The 14246-nt window shown below is 47.7% G+C and overlaps 1 protein-coding gene across 1 annotated transcript; it reads right to left on the bottom strand.

Moving 5' to 3' along the window:
- Positions 1–1495: 1495 nt before the first annotated feature.
- LOC122383120 (40S ribosomal protein S26-like) lies at positions 1496–7374 on the bottom strand. Its single transcript, XM_043369269.1, has 3 exons — positions 7220–7374; positions 4630–4807; positions 1496–1701 (listed from the first exon to the last, which is right to left on the bottom strand). Exons 1-3 carry the CDS (start codon positions 7220–7222, stop codon positions 1541–1543), a joined length of 342 nt encoding a protein of 113 aa, XP_043225204.1. The 5' UTR covers positions 7223–7374; the 3' UTR covers positions 1496–1540.
- Between the last annotated feature and the right edge of the window lie 6872 nt (positions 7375–14246).

Raw genomic sequence — 14246 nt, 5'->3', positions numbered from 1 at the left:
AAGATTCATGACGGACCTAAATCATCCGCGAGCGAGATACCGTCAGGTCTATTAGCGAAGTAATGAGCAATCTCATCTGCGTATTTGGAAATTTCGACCTCGACGAGCGTCTGAAGTAGAAAACAACTACTTTGGTAGGGAAACTACTGCTGTCTGCTACCATTGAGTAGTAATCTTGCTACCATTTTCACTGCATGTGTCGCTACACTTTGCGACATCTAGGCCGCCTCCGCGCACCAACCGTCCGGCGCGGGATATCCGCCCCTAGGCCCTCCCGGAGGCTTTTCATAAAAAGCGAAAATCCTGCGGTGCGTAGCATTGCTGACATTGGTGTGACATCACTTAACTCTTTTTGCACTAAGTCATCAGAGCAATTGTAGATGATTGAGCTATTTGGAAGACTCAGGATGTGGTAAGCTTATAGGTACCTACAATTGGCATACATCAAAGTTGTTATATCGATGGCTGAGGTCAGGCCATTTTTCCCCTCCTCATTACCTTAAAGTCAATGGTCATAAGTCAATGGCTTGGCGCCATTGCCATGAGTCAATGGCGGAACAATCAACTGTTATTTTTGCACTGAAATGTAACACCTGTAAGGCCATATGACATCATCAAACAAAGCTCGCCAAACTTTTTTGCAATTTGCTTATAACTGCGTGAGCAGCACTGCGCCCCGCCAATGTGTAGCGGCGCGGTGGCGCAAACGTAAATAACTAATAAGTGCGCAAATGTGACGCGTGTGTCTTGAGTATAATATTGTGCCCACCTCATTCGTTTCACCTGACTCGGCAGCCATTAAAAGCCATTTTCGGATGGATCGGCTTGCCACGATAAGTACAATACAATACAACTCCTCACGGAAAAAAGGCACAGCCTCGCGAATGGTCTCATGTGTTCAGCGCTGAGCTCGTCAACACCCATCGAATGATATACCTACATGACATTGAGGTCAAGCTTTGACCCTGACCTGTACAGGTCATAACAAAATATTTCGGTGCGCATTGACCAATGGATCACAATTGTACTATTGGTTTTCTCCTAGCTTGATCACTACACAAGTTGTTCACGAAAAAAAGCTAGACTTCTAGTGCCACTATTTATATGTGACGTCATTTCTTTACCTGACCTGAAAATGACCCCTGTAATCGCTAGCTTGCTCCGTTTTCGAGATCTAAGAGGGGGATCTAAGGATCTAAGGCGAGATCTTAGGGCGAGGGCGAAGGTGGCGATCATCCCCCACCCCCGCATATGCCGGGTCCCAGTCATATTTGAAAGAAAGAGTCTGCGGCCTTGCAGATGCTGAGTTTCGCTTTGAGAGAATGACGCGCATCCAACTGTAGACCGGTAAAATTCACTACAGTGTACAGGAATCTCGTATCAGCGGCTGTGTTCCGCGTGCAGTCGTCGATGCCTTCCCTTCCCGCGTCTCGCGGCAGGCCCTGCTCTGCGGCTGCCTCCGTTCTCCGCCGTCCGACACAGCACACAGACAGACTGACGTGTCCCGGTGTATTACATGTCCGTCACAGTCAGCGTCCGTCTACTTCTTGTTGGGCTGGGGCTTGTTGTCCTGGCGCTGGAAGCGCGGCGGCGGCGTGCGGTCCTTGCGGTCGCGCCGCGACCGGTTCCGCACCACCTTGGAGTGGATGGCGCACGAGACGCAGTAGTGCAGCTTGGCGTACAGCTTCGGCAGCACGTACGCTGAAACGGACAGACGAACGTCACCGAGGGAGCCCATGAACAAGATATCCAAACGTACAGTACCTGTTAGTTTGTATGCCTATATGGCCGACAGATTAAGAAACAGACAGACAGACTAGACAGACAAACAGATACACATGACAGACAGATAAGATATACACGCATAATACATACATGCATACATAGTACACACAGGAAGACCCAGCGTCAAAAATCATATTTTGGCTTAGATGTCTGGGTGGTGGGGGAGGGATAATCCTCCCTGCAAAGAGCCCTCAAAGTGGAAAATCGCGATTCAGAAGGACACGAAAAAGAGTGGAAAACCGGGATCGTCAATTTGCATACACATGCTCGACGAGGTGGGGGCTGCTTCATAAGATAACTGAAGGAAATATCAAGGTAGTCAAAAGCCAGCCAGCAAACATACACGCTGGGGTTCCTTGTTGGTAAAATTGAGTGAAAAAAATTGCTTTAGAAAATTGGGGATGGGAGTGAAATCATTTTATCTGGATGCCACTTCTCACTCAAACTGGCAATTTTGGGGATAATGTCGAGACTCCATGCAATGCTGTTCACACATGGTGCTGGTAAAATATCGCTGAAAAAACTTCTTCCAATTTCTCTGGACGACAAATGATGCCTGACCTTCCTCTTAATAACTCATATGGCGACGGCTGCAACCCCACTACCGTACTGAGAACTGCTGGTGGCAACATGTGCGGGCTTGACGGGGCGACACGCGGAGGTCCAGCGGTGCCGCACGGCAGTGTCCCAAAATTGAGTTTTGTCTTGGGTGTCAGAGGGGAAAATTACCCACCAAAAAGAGGGGAGAGAGTGGAAAACTGCTGATTCGATTAGATCCAAAAAGAGTGAGGAACGCCATAAAGCATGCATTTTATGCTAGGGTGTAGAATGCTTGATGCTAAACCGGGCATCCACACAACTGCTCTTTCTATAGGTAAACAATCTAGGTTTTCTTGGTTGGGAGTGGAAAATTGTTCTTAAAAGTTGGTGATGAGAGTGAAAAATGAATTTCATTTGGATGTCGTTTCCCACCCAAATCAACAAATTTTGGGACATTGCCGCACGGAATCGCCCGGCGTGTGCTGTCCCTGCGTTCGCCTGAGCCCGACACCAGAGTACAGAGTCGCGCCCAAATATGGCAGGGTGTACAACAATGTTGTGCAACGTGTCACGGAATCCACCAATGTAATGGTATTTCAACGCTCGCCCGTAATGGTGTTCTGGCAGCCGCGAACGTATAGGGCCGTTCGGTCCCTGATCGAGCCAGGGCTTCGCGGACGTGTTGCCCGTGACGAGAGGAAGCCAATGATACCCAATTTTAAGGTCCTAAGTCATTGGTGCACCTTTCAGGTCAGGTCAATGACCCACAAACCGGGAAAATCGGGACCTGTTAGAATTCGTAAAGTGGTTATTGAAGTTTTTTCGGGGTGCTCATCACGAATTTTATGTTAGTGTTTACCATTGACGATGCCTTCATGCGTTTAGGCCAGGTCGGGTCAGGTCAACCAGCGGACGTCCTGCCGCCTTTCCGTAATGTCAACCAACACTCACAGCTTCGCAACATGTTACGAAGGCACCAAAACTATATACTTCGCAAACGTTGGTGCTAAATTCGAAATCAGCTCCAATAGTAACGATCCTAGAACATGCATTTGGCGGTTTCTTGCGCGAGACATTCGCAAAAAGGGGGGTCCATCCTTAATGAGCGATGATTAAATGATTGTATCGGTACATGGTAGATCATTTGCGGGGGACAGTTTAACCCTCGCAATTATGTATAGGGGGTAGACGAACACCCACCCGTTTTTCGCGAATAACTCGCTCAAAAAGCGGCTGGTTGCTATGTTCAGTACCCTTGAGTTCATTAGTTTTACACCTACCCTGAAAATGTCATGACCCTGTCGCAAATGATCTTCGATCAGCGACCTATTTCTCGAGACCATGTTTGGCCGAAATCGCGATTCGGCGCATGTCAGCTCATTGTCCGCACGTTTGCAGTTTTTTTGTGGTTTCAAAAGTTCAGACATTTCAGATGATGTTGATCCCATGCAATGGTGGGTGTTGAGGTCACGTGAGGGTCAGGTCAGGTCAATGACCTTTGATGACATCGGTTCATTTTTGGAGTTTTAAGTGTCCCGGCTTGTTTTTGGAGCTGATTTCGATTTCAGCAATCATTTGAACATTTGCCGTTTACAAGGTAGTTTTGGTGCCTTCGAACATGTTACGAAACTGTCAGTGGCGGTTGACACCTATTATGAATACCCGGCAGGGCGCCTACTGGTTGACCTGACCTGACCCGACCTGGCCTAGATGCATGAAAGCATCATCGGTGATAAAAATAACTTGAAATTCATTATCAGCATCCCACGAAACCCCCCATAACAACCTCACTTAACGATGTTTTAACAGGTCCCGATTTTCCCGATTTTGGGGTCATTGACCTGACCTGGAAGGTCAACTAATAACCTAGGACCTTAAAATTGGGTATCGTCGGCTTCCTCTCGTCACGGACAGCACGCTCGTTTTTACCGCGAAGCTCTAGCCCAATCAGGGGCAAAACGGCAAAGGAGGGTCCAACGGACCCCCCATACGTTCACGACTGACAAAAAAAAAACTACACGGGCGGGGGATAAGGTACCGAAACAAGCCACAATGAACATAATCAGGTAGCATCAGGTGGAGATGGTGGAAAAATGAATTACAACATGCAATAACAGCACATGATCACAAGTTATCGATTGAAGATAACATTTTGACTTTTGAGTGATTGCATAGAGCAAATAAGCTGGAAAATTATTAGAGAATCAGTTAGAAAAAAAATGAAACCAAAACTATAGCAGTGGAAACTGGAAAAGAATACGGACTGGACACCCGTAGTTAGTGCAGAGGTAATATGTTCCTTACTCTGGTAGACGCAGGCCTCGTTGATGTCACGGACAGCGGCGGCCTCCACGATGTTACGGACGACAAACTTTTTGATGGCCTTGTCCTTGGGACAGCAGCGGGCGCAGTTGGTGCACCGGATGGGGTTCACGTGGCCGCGGCCGTGCTTGTTGCGTCCTCCATTGCGGCGCTTGGTCGTCTGAAAAACAAAAACAAAGACATTCATTGCATGTGGATGCCACATCTCACATTTATTTCTGGATGCTTTGGTTTGAATACTCAGCAAAAAAAAAGAAGTTATTTTCAAAGCCTGAGCCTAAAGGGGCCCTGACACTTGCACGATTTTGTGGCACGCATTGGCACGAATCGAATCGTGCCCGTGCGCAAACTAGTCGTGAACTGACGTGAAGTGTGCGTTAACTCGTCGTGACTTCGTGCCATGTCGGGGCAAAAACTTTGAAATGTTCAAAGTTTTGGTCACGACAAAATTTCGCAACCGGATCGTGAACTATGCGCAAACTGTTCGTGAAATCGTCGTGAACTCGTCGGAATGGTGCGGGAAGTGCGTTAACTATGCGCAAACTATGCGAAAGGTATTCGTGAACTCGTCCTACCAGCCCGTGCCAATGTGTGGATCTCGGCTTGCTTCGCAGCGCGAAATTTGGGATTGTTTGGTGTTTTTCCCGAGTCGATTGGACGCCTAGATGGGAAGTAATGACCAAAAATGTATTTAACGGGTCATTTCAGGTCAAAGAAGTCAAACTAGGTCACACGGGCTCATGTTAGGTCACAGAGGTCAAATTAGGTCACACGGTGTCAGGTTAGGTCACAGAGGTCACCATGAGGTCACGATGGGTCACGCCAGGTCGCAGAGGTCAGCCAAGGTCACGATAGGTCAGTCCAGGTCAAACTGGTCACATTAGGCACGGTCAGGACATTTGTGTCACTGGAGGTCACGATGGGTCTTGCCAGGACACGGAGCTTATAGCCTTACATTAGTGAATGGGAGGTCCCATTTTTATATGGCATGCCCAAGTCGGCACAAATTGCGCAAACTTGTCGTGCCAATGCGTGAAGTTCGTAAACTATGCGCAAACTATGCGGAAAGTATGCGTGAACTCGTCGTACCAGTCCGTGCCAATGTGGACACTGATGGGCACGCATTCGTGAATTATTCGTGAAATCGTCGTGAACTGGTCGTGCACTAGTCGTGAACAGTGCGGGAGCCATCCCTATTCGTGCACGAAAATGGCACGGCTTGCCACGACAAAATCGTGACCAAAAGTCGTGCAAGTGTCAGGGCACCTTCACTCTTAAGGTGTCAACCTGCTCTTATATCAACCTTTCGAGGGGATCTAGAGTTACCAAGTAAGTTGATCAGTGTTCAGTTTTGAATAGTTGCAATGAGATGTCAAAACCTTAGTGCGTCTGCTCCAGTTGCAACCCCAACCTCCCTAACCTGATCTATCCTGTCTAAAAAAGTTCATTTCACCAATAAGAGCTTTTCCGTGCTCCAATCCAGCCCCCCTCTCATCACCACCATTCTCTCCTCTTCCTACCCCAAGGATTTAATTTTCTGGAGAAGCCTAAAGGATGCACAGGATCTGTACCCAGCACTGTCACTCCTTCCAAAAATCTGAATTTGGGTCGGATGACCTAGCTGTGCGCTGAGTTTGGGCTGCCACATTGCCTTGATGGGAGGAATTCAGCTTCTTGCAATCTATAATTTACAATAGCTTTTTCATGTGTAACAGTTATGAGAAAAAAATATCACCAATGTCCCAAATGTGTCAATTTCGGTGAGAAACAAATTTTGTTTTTAAAGAGCGAACCTTCTACAATCTTTTGGTATCCGGACACCAATCTCCAGAAATCTCCAGATTGCGTTCCAGCGACTCCCGGGCCCTGTTTCACCGCCCAATGCTGCGTGCACTGGAAGCTGAGGCACACCCCTGACGTCACTCAAATGACGTTGCATGCGATCTGTTGGCTTATGATGAATCGCGTTTGGAACAGAGGTCCTAAGGAACCAAGTACAGAGAACAGACATCTGAGTGTGAATGCTGCTAGCGTGCTGATGGTGCTGGCGCTGGGTGCTAGCGTTTTACGATGACGTCATAGCTCAGCGTCAGAGTGGAGTTTGTTGATATTGCCATGGAAACCCAACGCACCGACACGCGCAGCACTCTGCCGTGAAACACCGTCCAATAAGACTTCTGGTAGAGCCTCCAGTCAAGAATGTCTACTGGAGGTGCTAGAACAGGCCCCATATGTCAGCATTTTTTGCTGAAATTCTCACATTGACGAGTGACTGCCAAATTCTGCCGCTAAACAAATACTTTTCCAGCTTCACAAAATATTCAGCCATCCAAAGTCCATGTCACCATAGCTGTGACATTACAATGAAAGTGGAACAGGCCAGCAATTGTCATGAAATTCAACAAAAATTATAAAAAAAATGGTGCTCATATGCTCGACCTTTACTTTTCCGTCCACGCCGTAAAAACTTCGGTCGCAGACGATCTAGCACATGATTTAATAATTCTGTAACAACTGAATACCAGGTCTAAGCGGAATAAACCCCCAAAATGATAAATAATCGGTCACGTACCATGATTGCGACGCCTCCGGGTTGTAAGAGAAGTTCGGCGTTGCCTTTCACTCAAACAAAAATATATTTTGAGCCAAAGGAACCTGACCACTAAAAACCAAACTACGTTTCAAGTAACGTTTCAATAATGTTTGAGTTCAAATACAGCACTTATCACCTCCTTTGAAAATCCATTACCAGTGAATGTATAAAAATATAATAAACCAAAAAGGCGAGATCGCAAGTGAAAATCGTGCGCACCTTCTTTCTTTACATTAGCCGCGCTTCTATAAGGAATGTTCCAGGCTCCTAGCTCCGTCCCTGATGTTGGAAAAGATGCCAGTGGTGCTTTTAAAATTTACAAAATGATCGCATCTAACAATGCGAATAGCGCGGTATCGAAATTATCGCAGAACAAATGAGCTAGCGAGCCCCGTCAAAAGTGCAAAGTAGTCAGGCATATTGAGGGTCTAACCTTTACTGTGGTAGAGGGCGCCCTAAGCGAATAGCTTTATAGATGTCGCAGTGATTGTCGGAGTAGCTCACAGAATCAAATCTTTTTTTTTTTTTTGCTCGGTCGGCCAGTTCCCGAGCAGGGGCGGTTACTCCGGCAATTTTCGCCCGGGAGCAAGTGTTACGTTCAAGGGCTCCGCCACGGACTTTTTCGTTGGGGGGGGGGGGGGACGGTCTGATCTTCGCCCATCGCCCTAGTGTCTCCTTATCTTGAGACCAATAGTACAAGGTATAAGGTACGTACTTACTTACTCCCAATCAGCAGCAATGCATCACAATAAAGCCACGTCTACAACGTGAGCCATTTTTTACATATGAAATAGTATGGACATCTGAGAAACTCGGTGCCAGGGCATTTAGTGAATTTTATAATGCTTGTATCATCTAATAGATCGGTAAGCATCAAAGTCATTTTGAACTGCTTCAGCTTTTGGAGAACAATAAACTAGTCTTGTTTACTGATGCTACTCAGATCCAAAAGACAACCGAGCAGTGAATCAGTGTCATTTTTATGACAGATATTTGTTGAAGAAATGGCAAAAAACATGTTTGGCTACTAAATCATCCGAATGATAATTTGAATTGCGCTATTCAAACTTGCGCCAGCATTTTTGTTAATAAAAGCAAGGACACAATTGTGTTATAAATAAGGGCGTCAGCATCAGTATCAGTATCAACTATCAGTATTAGTGTACAATACAATACAAAATACAATACATCAGCATGGGGCGTCTTACCTATTGTAGGCTTTTTACACGATTTTCCCCCAAAACATAAGTTAATTTTACTTGATCTGGAGCCACATCAACATACCAATACCCTAATGCCACATAAATATTGCCTAAATGCAATGCCAATCAATGCAATGCCTATATACGGCCTTGATGCCAATTGCCATCTATCCTAAATGTCTCTACGGCGCCAACGGCGCCGGCACCAAGGTTATTCCTTTTCGTCCGAGCGCTACACGGGGTTGGGAAAAGTTTCGCATGGGGTGCCAATTGAAAGAAAATGTCACGTGACTGGCGTCCCAACCTTATCTATAAGAATCTTGCTCCTCTCAACCTAGGGTATCCCCAAATCCAGTTTTCTCATCGGTTTTAACCCGCGCACCGACGGGGGGGGGGGCGGATATCCGCCCCGCCCTGAGGTTTTTCGCAAATAGCGTGAAAACCGCGGTACGTAGCGCCGCGAAATTTGGTACGACTATTGTCTCACCAATTTTACACATGGTGTGCAAGTTTGAACCTCCTAACTTAGGGGCTGATGAACGAACAAATCGATCGCATCTTCAACATTTACAAGCTTAACCCGCGCCCTGATGGGGTCTGCCGAGCAACGCGGTCTGATGGGGGCCATTTTGCCCCCCCCCCTTCCTAAGATCTTGAGAACCACGCAACATAGCGACAAGCGGCAAACGGCGTTGGATAGCCCACGGGAAACTACCTTGTGACCCAATTTTATTGGCCTCGGTCTAACCGATGACGTCACAGGTCAGGTCAAAGGTCGAATTTTCACCGTTTTTACAGACATTTCAAGAAATGCGTTGTAAAATCGAGTAAAATGCATTTCATTACGGAGCGAGCGAAGCGAGCGTAGTCTTTCCTTAGATTAACGGAAATTTCTGAGTATGAGCGGCCGGCCGGCCGGCCGTGGTCACGCTTTTGCGAGGCTTATATCTCAGCAACCACTTGACCGATGTACACGCAGTAATTTTTGTAGGGTAGCTTCATTCCTTCTACCAAGTATTGGACTATTCCTGATGCATGTGGGTGACCCCTTATGCACGTGCCACGTGCAAAACGAAGCACTGGCGGTCGCAGCCGCTAGCAAAAGGGGGGGCCAAAGTCACACTCGCGGGACATAACATTTATCCGTCACCGGGGGGGGGGGGGTGATCGGCTAATTTTTTACGTCCACGAGGTGCCGCGCAGTTGGCATTACTTATGCTTCATCCATCTGATTCTTGCGTGAAATATTTAAGCTCAATTTAAGGCAAAATCACCAGTTCCATTTCCCGTCCCACGGTGCTTCCACCGGTCGGCCCACTGCGCCATGGCGACGGATCGGTGTAGCATAGGTATACTGGAAGGTCAGGCACGCGGATTCATGACCTTACCACTATAAAACAATTCGGAAAAGTACAGATACCTCTTGCTTTGAACAAGCATGTGAAACCCAGAGAGCATTTTCAGACTACATAGTCTTCCCCTATATGGGTAAATGTCATAGACATTTACCCATATACCTAGGTAACATACCTATAATAGTTGTGTAGCGGCGGGAGAGAGTAGGTACACCGACCTCTGGAGACCCCCCACAGGTTCCGAGCTTTCAAAATTGGCATCTGAGGGCCGCGCGCGACTCCTGCGGGGCTTCGCAACGGCTCTATTGAGGCTCACTCAACCTGCCTAGTCTTACTGCTAAAAAGACTGGCCCTGAGCCCTAAGGACTTCATCAGTCTCTGCCAGCCCCAGGACCCACACCGGCTCATGGGGTCCCGACGTCGAAATATGAGGGAATCTGCGCGAGACCATCAGGACGTAAAGTAATCTCGATCAGGACCAACGTAAGGCTGTGCCAGAGACTGCGTGAGCCCTCTGATCTTCAGAAACCCACCCATGTATGTTTTCACGTAGAGGCCAGTTTAGGGCCCTCAGAGACCAGTACAGGGCCTGCAAACTACAAAGGCCAGTAGTTTGAGACAATCAGTGACCGAGATGGGCTCTCAGAGGCTAATGTGGGTCATTACAGGCCAACATGGGCCCTCAGAGGTCAGCGTGGGGCCCTAAAAGACCGGCATGAGCCGTCGTTGGACCCCAGAGGCCAGCAGAGGGCCCTCAAAGGCCAAGATGGGCCCTCCTCAGAGGCCAATGCAGGCCCTTAGAGGCCGGCATCGGGTCTTCAGCAGCCAGTGCGGGGCCCTCATTGGCACCTAAAGGTTCGTCTTGGGACACCACAGACAGAAATAAGGCCACCAGAGACCGGTGTGAGGCCCTCAGACGCCGGTTGGGACCCCTGAGGCCGGTTAGGGGCCCTCATAGGCCAGATGTGGGGTCTCAGAGGTTGATGTAGGCTCTTAGCGGTCAATGTGGGCGCTTGACCGCCACTGAAGTTCCCTCAGAGGTCAGTGTAGGACGCTCAAAGACCGGTGTGGGAGCTATATTAATAGCTGGGCGTGGGTTTTTTGAGCCTCGTGACGATCGAATAATTGCCAGGGCCCCATACACCTATATGGGGGCCCATTGGTTGTTTGAGGGGGGGGGGGCAAATGATATGATGGCCCCCTTTATTGACCTTTGGGGGGGGGGCATGGCCCTGATGCCCCCCCCCCGCGACCGCCACTGTGTACACATTACACACATGCCTCTGAGATTACATACTAGCCCTGCAAACTCTATGCAGGCCCCGGAGTTCCCACGCTAATCCTTAAGAAACCAAGCCGGCATACGGCGTCACCACCTGGCTTCTGAGGTGCACAGCACCAACCCATGAGGTCTTACTTTAGTGTCTTAGAGCCAATCTCCTTTAGCAGGGCTCACCCACCACTCCCGAAGAGGGTCTCATTCCAGCCATTGCTGGGCCTAGGAGAGCCTCAAGTAAACCCACGCTGATATTCCATGATATAAGATCCGGCCATACTCGTGAACCGGTGCCAGCGACGTTGACCGCCAAATTGACAGAATGCGAAACTGAGCCCACTCATGAGTGAAATTTACGTCCTTTGATGGCGCAAGAAAGAAAATGAAACATACGAAAAGCTTTTCTAGGACTTTTGTTCGATCTGAAAGGTGGGGCCAAAAGATAGTATGGCCCCACCTTTCAGCACCAAAGGGGGGCCATGGCCCCCGTGCCCCCCCCCCCCCCCCTGGGACCGCCAGTGAAACGAAGAGGTGTCCGTTTTGTAATTGTTGCAATATCTCGGTAACTACTTGGCCGATTGCGCTGAAAGTTGGCATGTAGGTAGGCACCCACTAGGCACTGCATATCCATGTGCCAGAGTTGGTGCGCTGCTGCACGTGCGCACGTGCAGGGGTCGTTTCAAGATCTCGAGAACGGCTCGACCAATTACCCTCAAATTTGGTACACAGTTAGGGACCGGTTAGTAGGGTGCCGTGCACAAGTCAGTTGGGACCCATTTTGCACGTGCGCACGTGCAGGGTGCCGCTTCCAGATCTCGAGAACGGCTGGGCCGATTGTGCCCAAATTTGGCACATCACTAGAGACCGGTTAGTAGGGTACCATGCACAAGTCAGTTGGAGGTACCCCCTCGGAATTTCGCACGTGCAAGGCCCACCCTCTCGCTCGCTCCGTTAGTCGCCCCAAAAGGCGTTATACTGGTTGGAAATCATCGATGGGGAAATGTTCGTCAAACACATATTTTGCTATTTGAGGTCACTGATGCCAGGTCAGGTCACAGAGGTCAGATCACTGACGGAGGGTCACAAATTAAAAAAATCATGTGATGCATGTAGGAAAACGATAGCTTCTTCAAAATACATTAACCTTCCAGGCGGTGGGGGGGGGGGCATTTTTTTGCCCCCCCCCCTTTAGTTTTTTCAATATATCTCGAGAACCGCTGCGCCGATCGTCACCAAACTTTCAGTACCCTCCCGGGAGCAGCTAGCGTACATGGTGACCAAAAATTTTTCCAAAGGCTATGATAGGTTGGCCGCTAATGACGTCAGAGTGACGTCATTTTTGCCCTTTTCGACCTAAAAAAAGGTTTCGCGGGAAGAGCTGTCAGGCCTACAGCTTTAGAGATACAGAAAAATGTTTCAGACATAAAAGGTGAATTTAAAGGGCTACAAAACTGCTATTTCAGATTTTCTAATTTTTTGGATTTTGACCCCCAAAAATCAAAAAATAGATTTTTTGAATATAACAGCCAAAAATCCAAAAAGTTTTTTGAATTCCGAAAAAAACGGAATATATGTGATAGTCCCTACCTCAGTACCGCCTTCTATCTACATACCAAATTTGAGATCGATACCTCTTTTTTGGCCAAGTTATAGCGAAAAAAAACTGTTCAAAATTGATGACGTCAAATTTTCAAACTCATTTTTTGCAATTCTAGACCTCGTAGCGCAAAACAAAGACCACCATTAGACTCCCCGTGACGAGCTGCATCGAATCGATACCCATTTTATGCAAAAATATCAACTTTGAAATTTGACCTTTTTTGACCTGACCTTGACCTGACCTCCACCAGAAAATGGCCTAAACCGTACCTGATGGTCTTATAACCAACACCATTGAGTTGGAAATGAAAAACTGGCCATAAAACATGCATCGAACAACCTTAGTAAAGTTGGGTTCATGTGGTGACCCTCATGGTGACCTGACCTGTGACCTGACCTGGTATGACCAGTGACCTCTAATAGCAACAAATGTGCTAGACAACTGACGCCTTATCGCTGATTTTCGACAAAATGCGTTTTTACTCGGTGTTATAGCGCTTTCCCTAGAAGCCCCGTGAACGGTAAAACATTTTATCTTTGACCTGACCTGTGACGTCATCGGTGACCCGAGGTCAATGAAATTAGGTTTCCCTTGACAAATTTGACAGGGCTATCGAACGCCGTTTGAATTTTCCGGATCCGTCCAGTAGTTTCGGAGATACGGGGGAGGCAAAAAATGCCCCCCTCCCCCCCACCGCGCGGAAGGTGGCTGGTAGGACCACCGCCTGCCGGGTTAACCCGCGCCCCAGTGGCGGTCTCAGCCAACTTCGCCCTAGTGGGGGGGGGGGGGGCATATGTTACCACCCACCTCTAACTCAAAAACTAAGAGGGCTAGAAAGACGCGGTAAAAAGCAGTCGATAGCTCTCAATTTGCGTACGTTTGAAAGTATTTCGGTCATTTTTCATCTTGGAGCAATATTGGGGTCACTGGAGGTCATCAAAGGTCAAATTTTGCCAAATGTTATATTTTTCAGAAAACATGCATTTTATTTAGGTATCTCAGGAACTATGATAGCTAGAAAAACGCATGGAAGAGCAATCGATAGCTTATGAACTCTTCTTTCGATAAGGTTTTAATCAAAATTGACCTCAGGTCAACGATTTAGCCTCCAGAGGGCAAAAACTCCAAAAATAGCTGTTTTTACGAAAGGTGTTTTTTGACAATAACTTTTGACTACAAAAAGCCACGACATTTCTATTGCCAGAATCGTGTTCCTCTTGCCGAGACGCGTCGAATGAACTATAATTTGACCTTGAAAGGTCAACTTGAAAATTTGACCTCAGGTCAATGTCATGACCTGACCGGAAAAGGTCATGTTGCATATCAGTCGATGTGTCTCGGCAAGACAAACACAATGAGACCATACCCAGCGTTCTATCTGTTTCCAATCTCGAGTTATTGGCAAAAAACTGTTTGTAGCCTCAAATGACCTCGGATGACCTTTCTAGAGGCTATCAGCAAAAAAGACACCTTGGTCGTCACGGGCAGTCCAAATCATTGTGATAATGAAATATTTGGACTGTTTCTATGCGTACACACGGATCTAGAGGCATTTTCATTGTTCTCCATTGAC

The sequence above is a fragment of the Amphibalanus amphitrite genome, unplaced genomic scaffold, assembly GCF_019059575.1.
Source record: "Amphibalanus amphitrite isolate SeventyFive unplaced genomic scaffold, NRLGWU_Aamphi_draft 000155F_arrow, whole genome shotgun sequence".
NCBI classification, from domain to species: Eukaryota; Metazoa; Arthropoda; class Thecostraca; order Balanomorpha; family Balanidae; genus Amphibalanus; species Amphibalanus amphitrite.
This window is presented reverse-complemented; position numbering and strand designations above follow the sequence as displayed.